The sequence below is a fragment of the Rutilus rutilus genome (genome assembly GCF_951802725.1).
Source record: "Rutilus rutilus genome assembly, chromosome: 10".
NCBI lineage: Eukaryota > Metazoa > Chordata > Actinopteri > Cypriniformes > Leuciscidae > Rutilus > Rutilus rutilus.
The window spans coordinates 23,421,692-23,438,719 of record NC_140215.1 but is presented as its reverse complement, the minus strand read 5'-3'; the positions used below and the strand labels follow the sequence as shown (position 1 = coordinate 23,438,719).

At 38.4% G+C, this 17,028-nt stretch overlaps 1 protein-coding gene across 1 annotated transcript in view; it reads left to right on the top strand.

Moving 5' to 3' along the window:
- Nucleotides 1–17,028, top strand: part of myo10l3 (myosin X, like 3) — a 77,445-nt gene that overhangs the window by 58,216 nt on the left and 2,201 nt on the right. The window contains exons 21-39 of the mRNA XM_084421500.1: nucleotides 255–361; nucleotides 1,551–1,979; nucleotides 2,109–2,142; nucleotides 2,897–3,745; nucleotides 6,324–6,447; nucleotides 6,599–6,842; nucleotides 7,003–7,098; nucleotides 7,273–7,366; nucleotides 7,459–7,514; nucleotides 7,970–8,112; nucleotides 9,004–9,198; nucleotides 9,285–9,442; nucleotides 10,821–10,944; nucleotides 11,908–12,205; nucleotides 12,994–13,201; nucleotides 13,392–13,528; nucleotides 13,739–13,859; nucleotides 15,165–15,623; nucleotides 16,703–16,894. Of these exons, the coding sequence (XP_084277626.1) occupies nucleotides 255–361; nucleotides 1,551–1,979; nucleotides 2,109–2,142; nucleotides 2,897–3,745; nucleotides 6,324–6,447; nucleotides 6,599–6,842; nucleotides 7,003–7,098; nucleotides 7,273–7,366; nucleotides 7,459–7,514; nucleotides 7,970–8,112; nucleotides 9,004–9,198; nucleotides 9,285–9,442; nucleotides 10,821–10,944; nucleotides 11,908–12,205; nucleotides 12,994–13,201; nucleotides 13,392–13,528; nucleotides 13,739–13,859; nucleotides 15,165–15,623; nucleotides 16,703–16,894 (4,068 nt within the window). The remainder of the gene's footprint in view (nucleotides 1–254; nucleotides 362–1,550; nucleotides 1,980–2,108; nucleotides 2,143–2,896; nucleotides 3,746–6,323; nucleotides 6,448–6,598; nucleotides 6,843–7,002; nucleotides 7,099–7,272; nucleotides 7,367–7,458; nucleotides 7,515–7,969; nucleotides 8,113–9,003; nucleotides 9,199–9,284; nucleotides 9,443–10,820; nucleotides 10,945–11,907; nucleotides 12,206–12,993; nucleotides 13,202–13,391; nucleotides 13,529–13,738; nucleotides 13,860–15,164; nucleotides 15,624–16,702; nucleotides 16,895–17,028) is intronic.

The window sequence follows — 17,028 nt, the reverse complement described above, 5'->3', positions numbered from 1 at the left end:
TCTCTCCCTCTCTCTCTCTGTCCATGCACGTCAGTCTCTCTGGAATAGTCCGAGAAGCAGCAGTAACAGGAAATCAGAGCGCTGTGGTTTCAGCACAATGGCAGAGCTCCACAGCTCAGCTCCCTGTAGCCTGTAGCCTGCTGAGAACACTTGGAGACGTGCTCACACCGTCTGGAGAGAATTAACAGTCAGTTTACCTAAACCTGCCCTCTTCCCTCTCCCTCTCCTTGTCTTTCTTCTTTGGTGCCGTACAGGTGTTCCTGAAGGAAGCTCTGGAGCAGAGGCTGGAGAAGGAAAGAGAGGAGGTGCGCACAGCGGCTGGTATGGTGATCCGGGCCCACATACTAAGTTATGTGGCAAGGTTAGTTCAGCTTTGTGTGTGTTTGTGCATTACCACGCTTTGCTAAATGGGGCCGTGTGAGTTGCCAGAGACTCGTTGTCGTTGTGACTTATGTTACTTTTTATTGAGTTGAGAGGATGGATTGCCATAATCGAATATGTGAATGAGTTGAAAGTTGCATCACGGAATGATTTACCAGAGCTGTGTGAATCAGTGCATTGAGTGCAAAACCAAGTGGGTTAGATTCATTATGAAAAGTGCAGGTTATACCATGAAAAGTTATCAAGAGTGTATTTTCACTGCAAAGACTGAACAATAAGCACTACACACACAGGTAAATAATATATACATAAATCAGTCAGGTTTTTGCCAGTTTTGAGAGCTGTTAGCATGATCAGGGATTTTATGTTGGTTTATTGTACATGCATACTGTGCATACTGTGCATGGTTTATTGTACGTCATCTGTTGAAAAATAAATAAATAACCTGTTAAACATGAAAGTAATATGCAATCATTCAAGACATTTCTCCTTATATAGAACCTCTTTGGCATAAAGGGTTCTATAAAATTGAGTAAAAAAACCCTAGGGTTCTATAAAGAACCTTTTTTTTAAGAGTGTACTCTGATGCAATTGTAAATCAAACATGACAGATGTCAAAATATCAACATCTGTTTTGTGTAAAGTGTCTGTTGAGACACTTATTTTCTTTCCTGGGTGATTAGTGTTCATATTTACCTCTGTACTGATGTTATTTATGGGTTTGATGAAGTCTCTGTTTCGCCTTAATTTTGCATAAAAGTTCAACACCCACAAATTCGAAGATAAACACACATAGAGACTCTCAATCCAGCATTGCAGGTCAGATATGAGATTTTTCTGATTTAGGTGGCCTGGTCTAAATGTATGAGAACTGTGGCACAGCTACTCAAACAGATCAAACACAGATCTTTTATTATGACAGACAACTAAATAGCCAGAGTGTTTTATATTAATAACCGTCTTTCATATTTTTGATTGAAACTCGGAATACTTTGAATTGTGTGGCTAATTGCTTTTTTAAACGAGTTACTGATGTATTAATGACAGAGTTATTATATAGAGCAATTGCTATAATATACTCATAATTATCATAATATCCCTGTAAAACTAATCATTATTGAAAATCCTTGAGGGCTTGCTCGCTGATGTTGTAATTCTTCTTCTCACAGAAAACACTTTAAAAAAGTCCGGACCAGCACCATCACAATCCAAAAGAACTACCGCGCTCACTTCTGGAGACAAGCTTTCCTGCGCTTCCGCTCTGCTGCCGTGGTCCTCCAGAAACACCTCCGCGGACAGATCGCTCGGCAACTCTGTCGCCAGCTCTTGGAGGAAAAACAGAGGAGAGAAGAGGAGGAGAGAATCAGAAGAGAGGAAGAAGAGAGGAGACGTCAAGAGGAGCTGAGGAGACTTGAGGAAGAGAGACGAAGACAAGAGGAGGAAAGGAAGAGAGAGGAGGAGGAGGAGAGACAGAGGCTCAAAGAAGAGGAGGAACGGGAGGCTTTACGGATACAGCAGGAAGAGGAAGAGTTGAACAGGAGGCAGGAAGAGCTCAAGAGCAAACGGATACTGGAGGAAAGAGAGGCAGGGCACAGCAGGTAAAACACAATCTGGGCAAATGTTTGAATTTTAATTTAGGTCAACCAAAATCTGTGTTGGCTGATGGACTGTGCTCTTAATCTACTCTGTCTAAAAGGATTCTCTCCTGTTTTTTTTTCTCATATTAGGAGTTTAGTGGGGAAAAATCATCACAACCACAAGGTATTATTTCTATTGGATTTGATTTTATATTCCTATGGGAGAGATTTCAAATCTGGAAAGGATACATCTCTTGTATTTGGCCTAATCCTCTGTCTTCACTTACAGAAAGTCTTTGGCAATTACATGGTACTGTTCTATATGGGTCAAAAAGGCCTCTTGAAAACCTTAAGTAGGTTGTAACCATAGTTTAACTAAAATGCTGCACTGCTTATTAATATTTATATTATTAAAACCATTTATATTTATAATAATTATATTATACAGTATATTTATTTTCTTATATTTAACACCATATTCACAAACAAAATATCAGATAATGTGAAATCTTTAGGAGATTGCGAAGTTAGTTCAGGTTATGTCATGCAACTCCCAAAAATTTTTATGATATTTATGGATCAAATTAATTATTTATAAAAAAAAGATTTTTACCTTGAAAACTATATTTCAAAACTTTTTGAAAATAAAAAGATGTTTGCACCAACATGTAAGGGAAAAAATGATAGTCACACTACATGACATTAAATTGAAACAAGTGTTTCAAACTTGTTTTAAACTTTATTTTTTTTAAATATTTTTTATAGCTTATCATGAACACCCTTATATGTCATTGACCCATATACCAGAATGCTTACCATATTCATGTACCGTGATGTTTACATAATACCAAAATGAGTTCCATGGAATAAAAATGCTGAATTGACAGAATGAACTGTATATTATTGGTATGTATCATCACTATCCCTCCATATTCCAGAAGGACAGCCTGTGTCAGTACTCATCTGAAGAGGAGAGTCGTCAGATGGAGGAGATTCTGCGGTTGGAGCGAGAGATTGAGCGGCTGCAGAGACAGAGAGACGAAGGGGTGTCCTTGCTGAACGACGGCTCCAGAGACGATCTGCGGCAGAAGAGGGACGCCGAGATCTACCGCCTGGAGAAAGAGGCTTCACGTGTGGCTACGGAGTTCCTGGAGATGCTGGATTTCGGAGGCTTGGAGCAGTCGCTCTCCAGTGAGGAGAACCTTCACGACCCCTCTGAGACAACCGCGCCTCTGGCCGAGGAGGAGGTGGACGAAGGCTTCCACGCGGACGACGAGTGTATTCCCCTCCGCGACTTCCCTCCCCCGGCTGCCGTGCCTCAGGACAAAGAGATTCTCTCCAGTCTTCCGCCTCCACCGCCCGACTTTGCCGAAGGTCTTATGGCCACTTCCTCACCTGCACGGATGGAGCGGCCGAAATCCAATTCCTCCATCAAACAAAACAGACTTTCAGACATTCCCCCGCCTCCATCTTCAGCTCCACCCCCACCTCCACCTTTAGCTCCACCCCCTCCCCCACCTGTACCGGCACCAACCAAAGAAGACTATGGATTGGTGTATAAAAGCAGGAAGATGTTAACAGAGATTGTGCTGCCGGTGGAGGAGACCAGCTTCAGTATTCTGCCCGACACGGAGTCAGACTATGACCAAGAGGAGTTTGAGGAGGCATTGGGGAGCTGTGGGGATGCAGGAAGTACAAATGATGGACACCTCACTGATGAGGAAGTGCTACGCAAATCTTCCTGTACCTACAACAGCACAGACTCCTTTAGGGGAAGCTCAGACTCAGTGAGTTCAGTCTTTTCACACTTAAACAGAAATCACACACAATTTTAAAGGGATAGCCCTCCCAAAAATGAAAATTCTGTCATAATTGAATCACCCTCATGTCGTTCTAAAGCTGTACGAATTGCTTGCTTCTGTGGAACATAAAATAAGATATTTTAAAGAATAATGGTAACTTAACGTTTTGGTTCCCATTGACTTCCATTGTATGGACAAACAATACCATGGAAGTCTATAGGAACCAAAACGGTTTGGTTACCGACATTCTTCAAAATATCTTCTTTTAGGTTCCTCAGACGACAGTAAGTCATACAGGTTTGGAATTGGATAATGGTGATTAAATGATTGGGTGAACTAACTAGTCAATGGGTTGTCTGAAAAAACTAATCAACTAGTTGATCTTGAGGTCTTGAATAATTAGGCTGATTGAGGATCATGACCAGATCAGATGAGTTTCATATGGGCCGTTCATGGCTAACATAAAAAAAATCAGCGTTTTAAACATTTTATATCACGAAATGGTCATTGTTCTCACAGTGAATGGAGACCTACACTGTAAAAAATAAAATATATCATTTATGGTACAAACGGCAGCTTTGGTTGAAATTCAGCGTAATAAATGCGATGACATGGCCAATGCTCATGTATATAGACGTTGCACAGGGTCATACACACAGACAAAACACCATCAGGGTAACACACTTGACACTAAAACAATGCAACAAACATTAACTAATAACAGAAAATGTAACATTAGGGCATTTTGTGTTTCATTTCCTGTTATTTAGTTACCAAGAACAAAAATAAGAAGCAGCAAACTATTTATAAAAAATGTAATCATACGTGATGTCACACTCACACATAGACTTCTGAGAATGTCCTCATTGTAATTTGCATGGTAATTTAGACTTTTTACTTGCGAAAACCATAAATTTGACACCATTTTACTGTTAAATTACATAATGTTAAACCATTTATTGCTTTTAGCTATATTGTAAGGTCAGTTAACTAATTAACAAGTTCTCTTTGATGTTGAGTCTGTCTACTTTATTTAAAAGTCACTGCTTGGGTTGCCATAGAGGCGGTGCTGTAAAGGGCATGACTTTAGAGACAACATCTCAGCATGTTTACAGTTTCATCACATTGTGAGCACATCACAACCCTCTTGGAGAATTCACATCTATTAATTCATCCCATTTAAAGGACTGCTGCTTAACCAGTATGGACATCTAGTTGACCTATAGACCCATCCGTTGTTTGTTGTAGTGTTTCTCCTCAGTTGTTGTTTTAGCTGGTCAACATGTGAGTTTCACTGTATACTTCCATTAACAGTCACTAAACATTTGCATAAAGTTTGCTAATCTTTGTGGCATCGCCAGCGGTCACTGTCACTCACGTCGCCTGTCATTTAAAATGAGCGACATCCAGTTGAATTTTCACTGGAAAGTGTGAACGCCTTGTAAGGAATTTGGCAGGAAAGGAATATGCATTTCGTCATGTTTATACTGTACAGTTCAGTGTCAGGGTAGTGAGATCCGGTATTGCTTAGAGCAAAACAGAAACACTGTTGCCCTAATTCTTTTTAACTTGTTATAATGCAATAATGAATGCATTTGCTCTTGCAAAATGCTTTATAGCTCTGGATTTCTTGCATCTACTCATGTTTTATTTGCTAAAGCAGGGTGGGGGTGGAGGTGGGGGGGGGGGGGGGGGGTGCATATGATGTGTTATACATCATATGATGTGTTATATTTATTAAGTCTTTGTCCCTCAGGGTATTCCCAGAATGTGCAGCTATTAGCCAATGCCTGTCACACCTGCTCCGAACACAGTCCTGCAACAGCTTGATTGTTGACTCTCAGAGAATATTTGAACACAGAAACTTGATTCGGGTTATGTTTGGGTGTAATATGAAGCTTGACATGACAGTTAACAACGGAAGCACATTTACTGATGTCTTGCTCTTTTTGTCTGTATTAACTAGTAGGATTAGACAGTGAAATGCAGATGTCCTACCGCAGCAAACACAAAGTGCTCGGTTACAGAGTAAAGAAGAGACGTTTTAGTAAAAGTCCCTTATGCTCCACAAGGCTGCATTTAGTTAAGCAAAATATAGTAATATTGTGAAATATTAATACCATTTAAAAGAACTGTTTTCATTTTAGTATATTTTGAAATGGCATTTATTCCTGATGGCAAGGCTGAATTTTCAGCATCATCACTCCAGTCTTCAGTGTCACATGATCCTTCAGAAATCGATGTTGATAATAATAATATTATCTTAGTATTATCAATGTAAAGTTATCAATATTATTATTAGTTGTGCTGCTTTATATATTTTGTGGAACCAACGATTTTTTTTATGTATAGAAAATTTTATTTTTCTATACAAATACAATAACAGCTTGTATTTGAAATAGCAATATTTTGTAACATTATAAATGCCTTACTGACAGTCTTGCTGAATTAAAGTATTAATTTCTTTCGTTTCAAAAAACGGACCACAAACTTTTGAACTGTAGTATGGTACATTTGAAAGCCCTTTATTGACATCCACACTCTTTTTTTATTTTCCCCTCAGTTCATGGACAGCAATGATGAGAACGATGGATATGTGGACACAGATGAGGAGGTGTCAAACGGTAGAGTGCATCTGCTTAATGGAAGTGGACCTCTTTATTTCCACAGCTACCTGTACATGAAAAGTGAGTGTTTCTTACCATTTACTTGCTTATTGTTTAGCTTACCGGTATGTCTATACCATTGAGTAATATTCCTCAAACTGAACATTTTTAATGGATAGACTAGTGAAAGATTAATATTTCGTTGTTCTGTTTCTTATTTTTCATCTTTAAGGTGGGCTGATGATCCCGTGGCGCAGGCGCTGGTGTGTTTTAAAAGACGAGACCTTCATGTGGTTCAGGGCAAAGCAGGACTCTCTCAAGTCAGGCTGGCTGTACAAGAAAGGTGGAGGGATGTCCACTCTGTCCCGCAGGAACTGGAAGATGCGCTGGTTCGTCCTTCGAGACTCTAAACTCATGTATTTCGAGAACGACAGTGAGGAGAAACTGAAGGGAACCATCGACATCAGAGCTGCCAAGTAAGAACTCAGTGCGCAATGCAAATGACGTTACGTAACTGCTGCGACTGGCTAGTGTTTACAAGCAAAAGACCAATTGACCCAGTCCAGTGTCCACCACTACTGTTGCATTTGTAAGTTATAATGTTCATAGACTGACGGTCTGTGGTGTTTCACGCAGGGAGATTGTGGACAACCATGAGAAGGAGAACGCGCTGAATATCGTGACCGGGGACAGGACTTACCAGATCTATGCAGAATCCCCCGAGGATGCAAGGTACATTTCAAAATCTGTATTTATTTTAGGCCAGTGTGCCTAACTAATAGAGTTTCTTCAGTGCGTGTTAACTTTCATATTCATCTGTTGTGCCCCCTTGTGGTGTAATATAACTCATTTCACTCACTCACCTAACATGGTCTAATGCTTCCTGTCTGCATGCTTGTGTTGAAGTGGCTGGTTCAATGTGCTGAGCCGCGTCCACAGTGCCAGTCCAGAACAGCTTCTGCAGATGCAGCACGAGCAGGCCAACCCCAAGAACGCGGTTGTGAGTGTTCACACTAATCTAACACTTTCAGCACCTTTATGTGTCATAGAATATGCTATTTATATGGCATTTTTATGATATTTCATCCTCAGGGAACACTGGATGTTGGGCTTATCGACTCTGTATGTGCTTCCGACAATCCAGACAGGTAATGCATGATATCACGAGTGTTGAGCATATAGCATTATTCCAGAAACAGAATATTTTCAGTCCCACTTTATATTAAGGGTCTTTAACTAATATGAACTAACATTTAGATTAATCATTTGATGCAATGCACTTATTGTGTACACTTACTGTTTTTACATTGCATTGCACCTTTCCCTTACCCCTTAACCCACCCTTAAACGTAACCATACCATCAAACCTGTCCCTAACCTTACCCGTATCCCACCTCAATAGCAGCAAAAGTGTACCTAACAATTTATTTTATGTAAGTACATAGTAGTTTAAGACACCTAATATAAAGTGTGAGCATATTTTTTATATTTCGTCCATATTGCATGCATTTAATGTATTAATTTGGAACATTTCATTTTGTTTTAAATAGTATTTGTTATAATGGTTGTACAGTGCTGTACTCATAAGATTTTTTTCCCTCAGGCCAAACTCATTTGTTATAATCACTGCTAATCGCGTGATTCATTGCAACACTGACACACCAGAGGAAATGCACCACTGGATCGGCCTCCTCCAGAAGCCTAAAGGAGACTCGAAAATTGACGGCCAAGAGTTCATAGTGAGGGGTGAGTCAGACCGGTCTGTACATGATACAAAGATTTACCAGCACTGTACTTGTTACATCATTTTAGTCATGATGAATCATTCAACAAAACAGATGCAGATTTGCAGAACAGATTTGTGTCCTTCATAGACTACGGTTTAAAACTTTGGGATCACTTAAGATTTTTGAAAGTGACAAAAATCTTTTTCAACAATATGAATGCCTTTACTATATATATATATTAAAAAATACTGTTCTTTTGAACTTTTTGTACATCAAAAATCTATCACGGTTTCTTTTTTCAACATTTATAATAATAAGAAAAAAAATGTAAGCAGTAAGTAAATCAGCATATTAGAATGATTTCTGAAGGATCATGTGATACTGAAGAAAAATCAGCTTTGACATCACAGTGATAAAATACATTTTAAAATATAATTACAAAAAAGCTGTTAAATTCTATTTATATATTTTAGTTCTATATTTTATTATATTTTTGATAAAATAAATGCAGCCAACATGCAAAATGCAGCTTTCTAAAACAAAGAAATCTTACTGACCAAATGTTTAAATGGTAGTGTATACTGTACATTTGTGTAAAAAACAATTCTGTAAACAATGAATCACTGGTGCTAACTTTTGCTATGTGTTCCTATAGACTTTTTAAAAATGCATCATCAAAAAATCCACCTTTTAATTTTTTTGTTCTTATATTTGCAAATATACAGTACATGTATAAATTGCATTTTGTCTTAATTCTCTCTATTTTTGTAATATACTATAGATATCTTTAGATTTGTAGATTTCAGTTGTTATATTATTAAAATATCTAATAAAATTAATGTCAACTCTGTTACCATTGTAATTGTAATTTACGATTGTAATTTCTTCCTCCCTCAATTTTTTCCATAAGGTTGGCTGCATAAAGAGATGAAGTCCAGTGGGAAGAGCACGTCTCTCAAGCTCAAGAAACGTTGGTTTGTTCTGACCAACAACTCACTGGATTATTATAAATCATCAGAGCGCAGTGCCTCCAAACTGGGAACACTGGTGCTCAACAGCCTTTGCTCGGTTGTTCAGCCTGATGAGAAAGTCTACAAGGAGACAGGTGAGAGAACAAGGTTTCTGATTGATTGATTGATTGATTTCTTTGAATTTCGTTAGACAATTTCCAATGCCTCCGGTTGTCCACAGGTTACTGGAACATAATAATCCATGGGAGAAAGCATTCTTACCGTCTCTACACCAAACTACTGAACGAAGCCATGAGATGGGCTTCAGCCATTCAGGTGGCCATCGACAACAAAGTTCCCATAGAAACACCTACCCAGCAACTCATCCGAGATATCAAGGTACATTCACCCTAAAATATCTAAATGAATTCATGGTCCCTTGTAGAGTGAGGTTTTTCATCTTATTAACAATCATGTTTCAGTTGTGGAAGCCGATACCTCTCAAGCCCCGGCAATCCCTCAGGGTCAAAAACTGTAGTGTTAAGTGAGGTACACGGATGAGTGCTCTGTGTGCTGTTCACTCAGACTTTTCTCTTGTTTTTTCTAACTTCTTTCTGTTTTTGTTTGATTATTTCTGAGTGCTTTCGTTCTACATCTATGCAGGATATTTTCTTGTGATTTTGAATTGTTAACGGTGTACTCAGTCATTTTGGTTTATGCTGGATGCCATACTGACACCTAGTGGCGTGGAGGCTGACAAGAAATGTTCAGTTAGCAGTGCCATTGTAAAAGTGTTATTCAATGGCAGTTATGATGATTAATTTATTTCTTGAGAAAATTTTTACAGTGACAGGTGAATCTCAGTTATAAAGTGAGTAGTATTCAGTTGAGTGCAGCTTTATTCTGCTAGAAATCCAGATAACCAGATGGCCAGCAGCCATATCACCCTGTAGCCCAAGACTGGTTGCCCACTGAAGCTAAGCAGGGCTGAGCCTGGTTAGTATCTGGATGGGAGACCTCCTGGGAAAACCAGGTTGCTGCTGGAAGAGGGGGGTGCTACTCACCCAGTCGTCTGTGTGGGTCCTAACGCCCCAGTATAGTGATGGGGACACTATACTGTCAAAGAGCACTGTCCTTCGGATGAGACGTTAAACCGAGGTCCTGACTCTCTGTGGTCATTAAAAATCCCAGGATGTCTTTTGAAAGAGTAGGGGTGTAACCCCAGCATTCTGGCCAAATTTGCCCAGTGGCCTCTGTCCATCATGGCCTCCTAATCATCCCTATATACTCATTGGCTTCATCACTCTGTCTCCTCTCCACCAGTAAGCTGGTGTGTGGTGGGAGTTCTGGTGCAATATGGCTGCCGCGCATCATCCAGGTGATGCTGCACATTGGTGGTGGTTGAGGAGATTCCCCCCTTCTATGTAAAGCGCTTTGAGTGCAGAGAAAAGCGCTATATAAATGTAATAAATTATTATTATTTATTATTATATCACCATATTTTGATAACTAGTTTTACATGTCATCTGGTTAGATGGACTGCTAGTCGACCTGAGGTGGTTAATTATGTTGAGGTTGTAATTTAAGCTTGAACTAGTTTACCACCTTTGACTGGTATGACCTAGTTTATCAAGCATGGCAAAAACAGCAAAGCTCAAAAACCTTTTGTGTCACTTTTGTGTGCTGTGTTTCCACCTGCAGTCGTCTGTGAATGTACATTGTGTTATATGAGTACATAAAAGCCCTAATGCCATTGTTGTTTTTGATGGTGGTGCAGGAGAGCAGTCTTAATGTGGAGGCTGTGGAGCAGATGTACTGGAGGAACCCCATCCTGAGATACACACAGCACCCGCTGCACTCGCCGCTGCTGCCTCTACCGTACGGAGAGGTCAATGTCAACTGTGAGTCTTTCCTTTACACTGATCCATTCCTGTGTTTCCTGTTTTTATTTTATTATATGTCTTTAGTTGCAGACAATCTGTGTTTTTGTTAACTCAAACTAAAACTATTGCTGTTTGAGCTGCTGTAGCTCATAAACGAATTAAAGCATCTGCAAAATGTATAAATGGAAGTTTAAATTTGAAAATGTTTTCGTAAATGAAATAAAGGTCAAATAAAATAAAAAATAAATATTAGATGAAAAACTTTAGAAATGTATGTCTTGTCAACTAACTTTAAAAAAGTATTAAAAGTATTAAAAAAAAAAGACTAAACCTGAAATAAAAATAGGTTAAAACTTATAGAAATATAAAAAAAAAGACAAAAGAGATAATACAATTACTATAACTTAAAACTAAAATTATTATATACTATAATAGTATATAAATAGTTTTAAAATAACACTGTAGACAATACTATTTCTATTGTTAGTATTACTAACAATATTGTTATATTCATGTTCTGGCTTTTATACAATTTGTGACACAGAATTTTTTTTTTTTGCTGTTGATTAATTCATAAATATTTTGTAAAAGCAAACATGTGTCTATGGAAATACACATTCCAGAAATGTCATGCAAAAGACTGTTTTAAAACACTTACATTAATATATACAAATACAAATTCTACAGTGCGACCATAAATATTAAAATGACAAATATTAAAAAAGTAATTTTTGATAATTTTTTTATATATGTATTTTTTTTTATTAAATAAATTGCAAGTTTTTCATTGAAGGGCATAAAAGCTGCATGTATAATAATTATCCAAGAATTTAGAAAATATTGTTGGATCGTTGTTGATTCATTTGTTCAGTGACGCACATTTTTCCCATTTGAACTTTGGATTGGTGGGATGATGGATTTAATCCCTTTGTCTGTGTCTCTTTCTCCATCTGTCTCCTCTTCCTGTCCTACTTCCTGCAGTGCAAAAGGAGAAAGGCTACACCAGCCTGCAAGATGAGGCGGTCAAGATCTTTAACTCATTACAGGAGATGGAAGCTGTGTCGGACCCAATGCCCATCATTCAAGGCATCTTACAGACATGTCAAGATCTGCGGCCGCTCAGAGACGAAGTCTACTGTCAGCTGATCAAACAAACCAATCACGTGCCTCAGCCCAACAGCCTCGCCAACCGGTCACACTGGCATCTGCTCACCTGCATGAGCTGCACCTTCCTGCCCAGCCGTGGCATCCTCAGATACCTCAGATTCCACCTGAAAAGGTATTGTAGCTACTCCTTGAATATGGCATACTTTAACACTGTTAAATAATAGATGCCATTTTCCAATGAAATTTAGTCTTCTAATATATATATATATTAAGGTTTGTGGTGCACTTTGAGAAGAAAATTAAAATGGTAGAAATAATATCCTGGCCTAAGCATTTGTGCCTCAGCCAAAATAATCAAATTCATTGCATCCTCCTAAAAGCATAACGCTGACTTGGTCCATCCTGGCTTTGACTTGGGTGGTCTTATTTTGACAGTTTAATCGTTTGTAAAATCTGGATCTGCATGAATTATGTAAATGACATATTTTGGATACAACATATTAAAATTTTGCCTTAGGGCAGTGTGTTTGCATCACTTTGCACTTCTTGCAATTTGATTTATCTGTTTAATAACGAAAGGTTTTTTACCTTAAGGACATTTTTGAGCAGTATAACTTTAGTGTCATTTATATACTGTTACAGTATTTATTTTTTCAGTTTATTTTAATTTCAGTTTAAGGTTTAGCAATTTTGTTGTGCTTTTGTCAATTTTATTATTTTCTTTTTAAATAAATTTCTATATTGATTTAATTTTATTTCCATTTAATTGTAGTCATTTTAGTTCTTCAACTTCAACTTAAGTATTTCAGTTAGTTTCCAAGGAAACATTTCTCATTTTTGTTTGTCTAATATTTATGTTTTATTTTATTTCAGTCAACGATAACAACACTTATTCTGACTGACCACATCATATTTTGTATTTGATGACATTAATATTTTCTGATATCGATCACTTCTTAGGATAAAGGAGCTGTTCCCTGGGACAGAAATCGAGATGTTCGCTGTGTTCATTGGCGAGTCGCTGAAGAAGACGAAAGCGCGGGAGTTTGTGCCTTCACAAGACGAGATCATCGCCCTCCTGAACAGACGGGAGATGACGACGACCGTTTACTGCCATGGTGGAGGTTCCTGCAAGATTTCTATCAACTCTCACACTACAGCAGGAGAGGTGAGGGATGCTAACAGCCTGCAAAGCACAGCCAAACTGCAAAAACAATGCAATGCAATAACCTAGTGTGCCTTACAACGAACTGAAAACAGTGTGGATGAACAAATATTCCTCTTAATCAGGATTGCGTGTGGAACTTTATGGTGTAATATTCCGATGGTGAAGTGTTTAATTTCTTTTCTGTGTGTAGGTGGTAGAGAAACTGATCCGAGGTTTGGCAATGGAGGACAGCAGGAACATGTTTGCTTTGTTCGAGCACAACAGCACGATCGACCGGGCCGTGGAGAGCAGGGTGATTGTGGCCGATGTGCTGGCCAAGTTTGAGAGGTAAAATTACACTTCAAATTTGCTGCACCTATTCACTCAGGAATTAAACTCCGTTCCTACAAGACACTGCCAAGCGTATGTGTCATCACTTGGTTATTAAAGCAGTAATGCATTTATAACATCTATAAAACCTTTAGAAACAATGTGAAATAAATGTATTTAATGAGTAGCACACAAAAATGAATGTTTGGTGTGGTGGTTGTTTCTCAGGCTGGCAGGAAGTGAGGTGGAGGAAGACGGCCAATGGAAGCTGTACTTCAAACTGTATTGTTTCTTAGATGTGGAGAGCATGCCCAAGGAAGGAGTGGAGTTTGTCTTCATGTTTGAGCAGGTCAGTTATTTATAGTTTCATTTATTGCCTCTGTTCTGTTCAACCCAATTGAGGAGGTGTGTAATACCTGGCGAAAATATCTTAACTAACAAATGTTGACCATTCATCTCAAAGATTTAGATTTTATATTTATGTTTTCAGTTTTTATTTTAGTTTAAATGTCAAATTTTTCATTTATTTTGTTATTGTCATTTTTATTATTAAAATATATATATATATATTTATAAATAGCTTTATTAAGATTATCTAATATTTATAGAAAGTCTAATATTTATTTTATTTTTATTTTAGCTTTCCTGAAATAAAAATTAAGATATATTACACTGAGAAGATATTAAGTCTTGTTTTCTTAAAAAATTGGTAAAAAGTTTGTGCTTAAAACAACCAGAGCTGGGTAGATTACTTACAAATTGTAGTCGTTTACTGATTCCAAATTACATGAGAAAAATTATCGTAAGGGATGTAATCTATTAAATTACACATTTAAGGTAAGGCTTTGAGAAGTTTTGGGTCGTAACACCCCCACCCATAAAAACAAACCTATCATATAGTTTGTATACCACTGTAAAAGTTTAACATTTAGTTGTTACCATCACAGGTCCACCAAAATAGTCTTACCCACGGGACAGGGCATCAGCCAAGATGTTGTCCACTCCCCTCTTATGTTTGACATGGAGGTTGTAGCCTTGGGCCTGGGCCAGGAGAGCCCAACGCATCAAACGCTGGTTACTGTTGTACAAGCGGGCTAGAAAAACAAGAGGATTGTGATCTGTGTAAACAGTGACTGGCAAAGAACTTGAACCCACATACACCTCAAAGTGTTGTAGAGCCAGGAGCATGACCAATGTCTCCTTCTCTATGGTGGAATAGTTCAGTTGGTGTATCTTGAATGACTTCTTTTCGATTACTTTTGACCAAACTCGTTTATCACATTGATTTGAATAGGATAATCTTGTACCATATTGATATAAAAATAAAAATAAAATATATTCCATTCTTTGCTGTCAACAACATGAAGTGCATTAAATATTACATTACATCAGGGTTTCCCAGACTGGGGTTTGTGATGGAACTGCAGGGGGGTTGTGAGTTTAATTTAAAAGTACTTAATTTTTGGAATCTGATTATGTAATCCAGATTACATGTAATCAGTTACTACCCAGCACTGTAAAAAATAGTTCAAATTAAGCCGTAACTTTTTGAAGCACAAATCCAATACATTTTGTAATACATTTTTCAAAAAAGATTTTTTTGCAATGTTCAGTGGAAGTCAGATGTGAGTTTTGTTCTCATTCATCTCTCCAGGCTCATGAAAGTTTAATAAGCGGTCACTTTCCTGCCCATGAGGACACCCTTCAGCACCTGGCTGCTTTACGTCTGCAGTACCTGTCTGGGGATGTGTCTCGGGTGAACTGGAGCTTGGACAGCGTCTACCCCACTGGCCGTCTGCGCAACCGCATACTTCAGTTCACCAAAGTAGGAGGAGCAGCTGGACCGGGACAGACCCTAGAAAGGAGGAGGACGAGCTTCCTGGATGGCACGCTGAGGCGTGGACTCAAGACGGGCACTATGAAGAAACAGCGCAGCATGCAGGAGGAACAAATGCTGGAAATGTGGATCAAGGAAGAGACCTCAGCAACCAGGGCCAATGTTATGGAGAAATGGAGTCGACTGCATGGTCTGGATCAACACCAAGCCATGCTCAAATATATGAACATCATTAAAGAATGGCCTGGGTATGGATCTACGCTGTTTGATGTGGAGGTAAGCACTTAGGATAAAATAAAAGATGACTACAACATGGGTTCGATGGAAAATCTTGAAATGCAAAAACGTTACTATTCATAAAATTCCCTCGTGCCAGTAAAGCACCAACAACTTTTATTCCTTTTCACACAAATAATTAGACTATTGATTAATACAGACTTATTTTTGCGTGATTCCTTGCACAATACTATGCTATGACCTCAGAGCACTTTTAACATAGTGCATGATCTGTACATTTTGACATTTACATAGCTCCATATTGATGACTTTTTCTAGTAAACTTGCTCGGTAGCTCCCCTGAATCAGCATTGCACTCGTTATGCAAAGTTCTCGGGTACCCATGAAACACGAGTCACGATAAAAGAGCCGATAGACTTACAGAAGCCAGCTAAATTGGCATGGTTACTTCAGCAAATGCATTTTTATCTTATCGTTTGCTTATATTACCTCCATCAGTTAGGTTTAGGGTAGGGTTTAATGTAGTAGATGGAACATTATTTTCAAATGCGATAGAGCATTAACCTTTTAGCGCCAATCACCAGACATTTAATTTCTGATTAAATTCGCATTCATCTGTTTTGAGTAAAACTGGATGTGCTTTTAGCGCCACTCATTTCACATTGATTGGACATTTCACTTTGAAAGTGCCACAAAACATGAAAAAAGCAATGCAATATCATTTTGCTTGTTTTGGGTTGGATGACTACATTTAGTGAAATGGTTTAAAACTCCTCATCAAGCTATCCATTTCTCATTGGCAGTCGTGGCCTAATGGTTAGAGAGTGTGTATGAGTGTGTGTTCACTGCTCATTTCTAATGTGTGTGCACTAACTTGGATTAAATTCCGAGTATGGGTTACCATACTTGGCCTTCACATCACGTAACTTTATCAACAAATAGATTAGTGCTTTTTTGAGGAAAAATGTATTGGTGTGTGAACGGTGAATGGTGTGTTATGCATTTGCGAAGGTATTTTTTGGATGTTCTGGGTAGTTGCTTTACTGTCTCACACCCAGATAGTATCTGGATAATTTTTCTATAGTCTAATCTGAAATTTGCTGTGATTCTGTGTGCAGTGTAAAGAAGGTGGTTTCCCTCATGACCTCTGGCTGAGCGTGAGTGCCGAGAACGTGTCTGTGTATAAGAGAGGAGAGGCCAAACCTCTGGAGACTTTCCCCTACGAACACATTGTCTTCTTCGGAGCTCCTCTTGCCAGCACATACAAGATCACAGTGGATGGGAGAGACATGTTTTTTGAGACACCTCAGGTAATCAAATGTCATTTTAAATGGATAGTTCACCCAAAGATGTCATCATTTACTCATCCAAACCCATAAGACTTCATCTTCAAAACACAAAGGAAGATATTTTTAATGAAACCTGAGAAAATTGTTCATAAAAG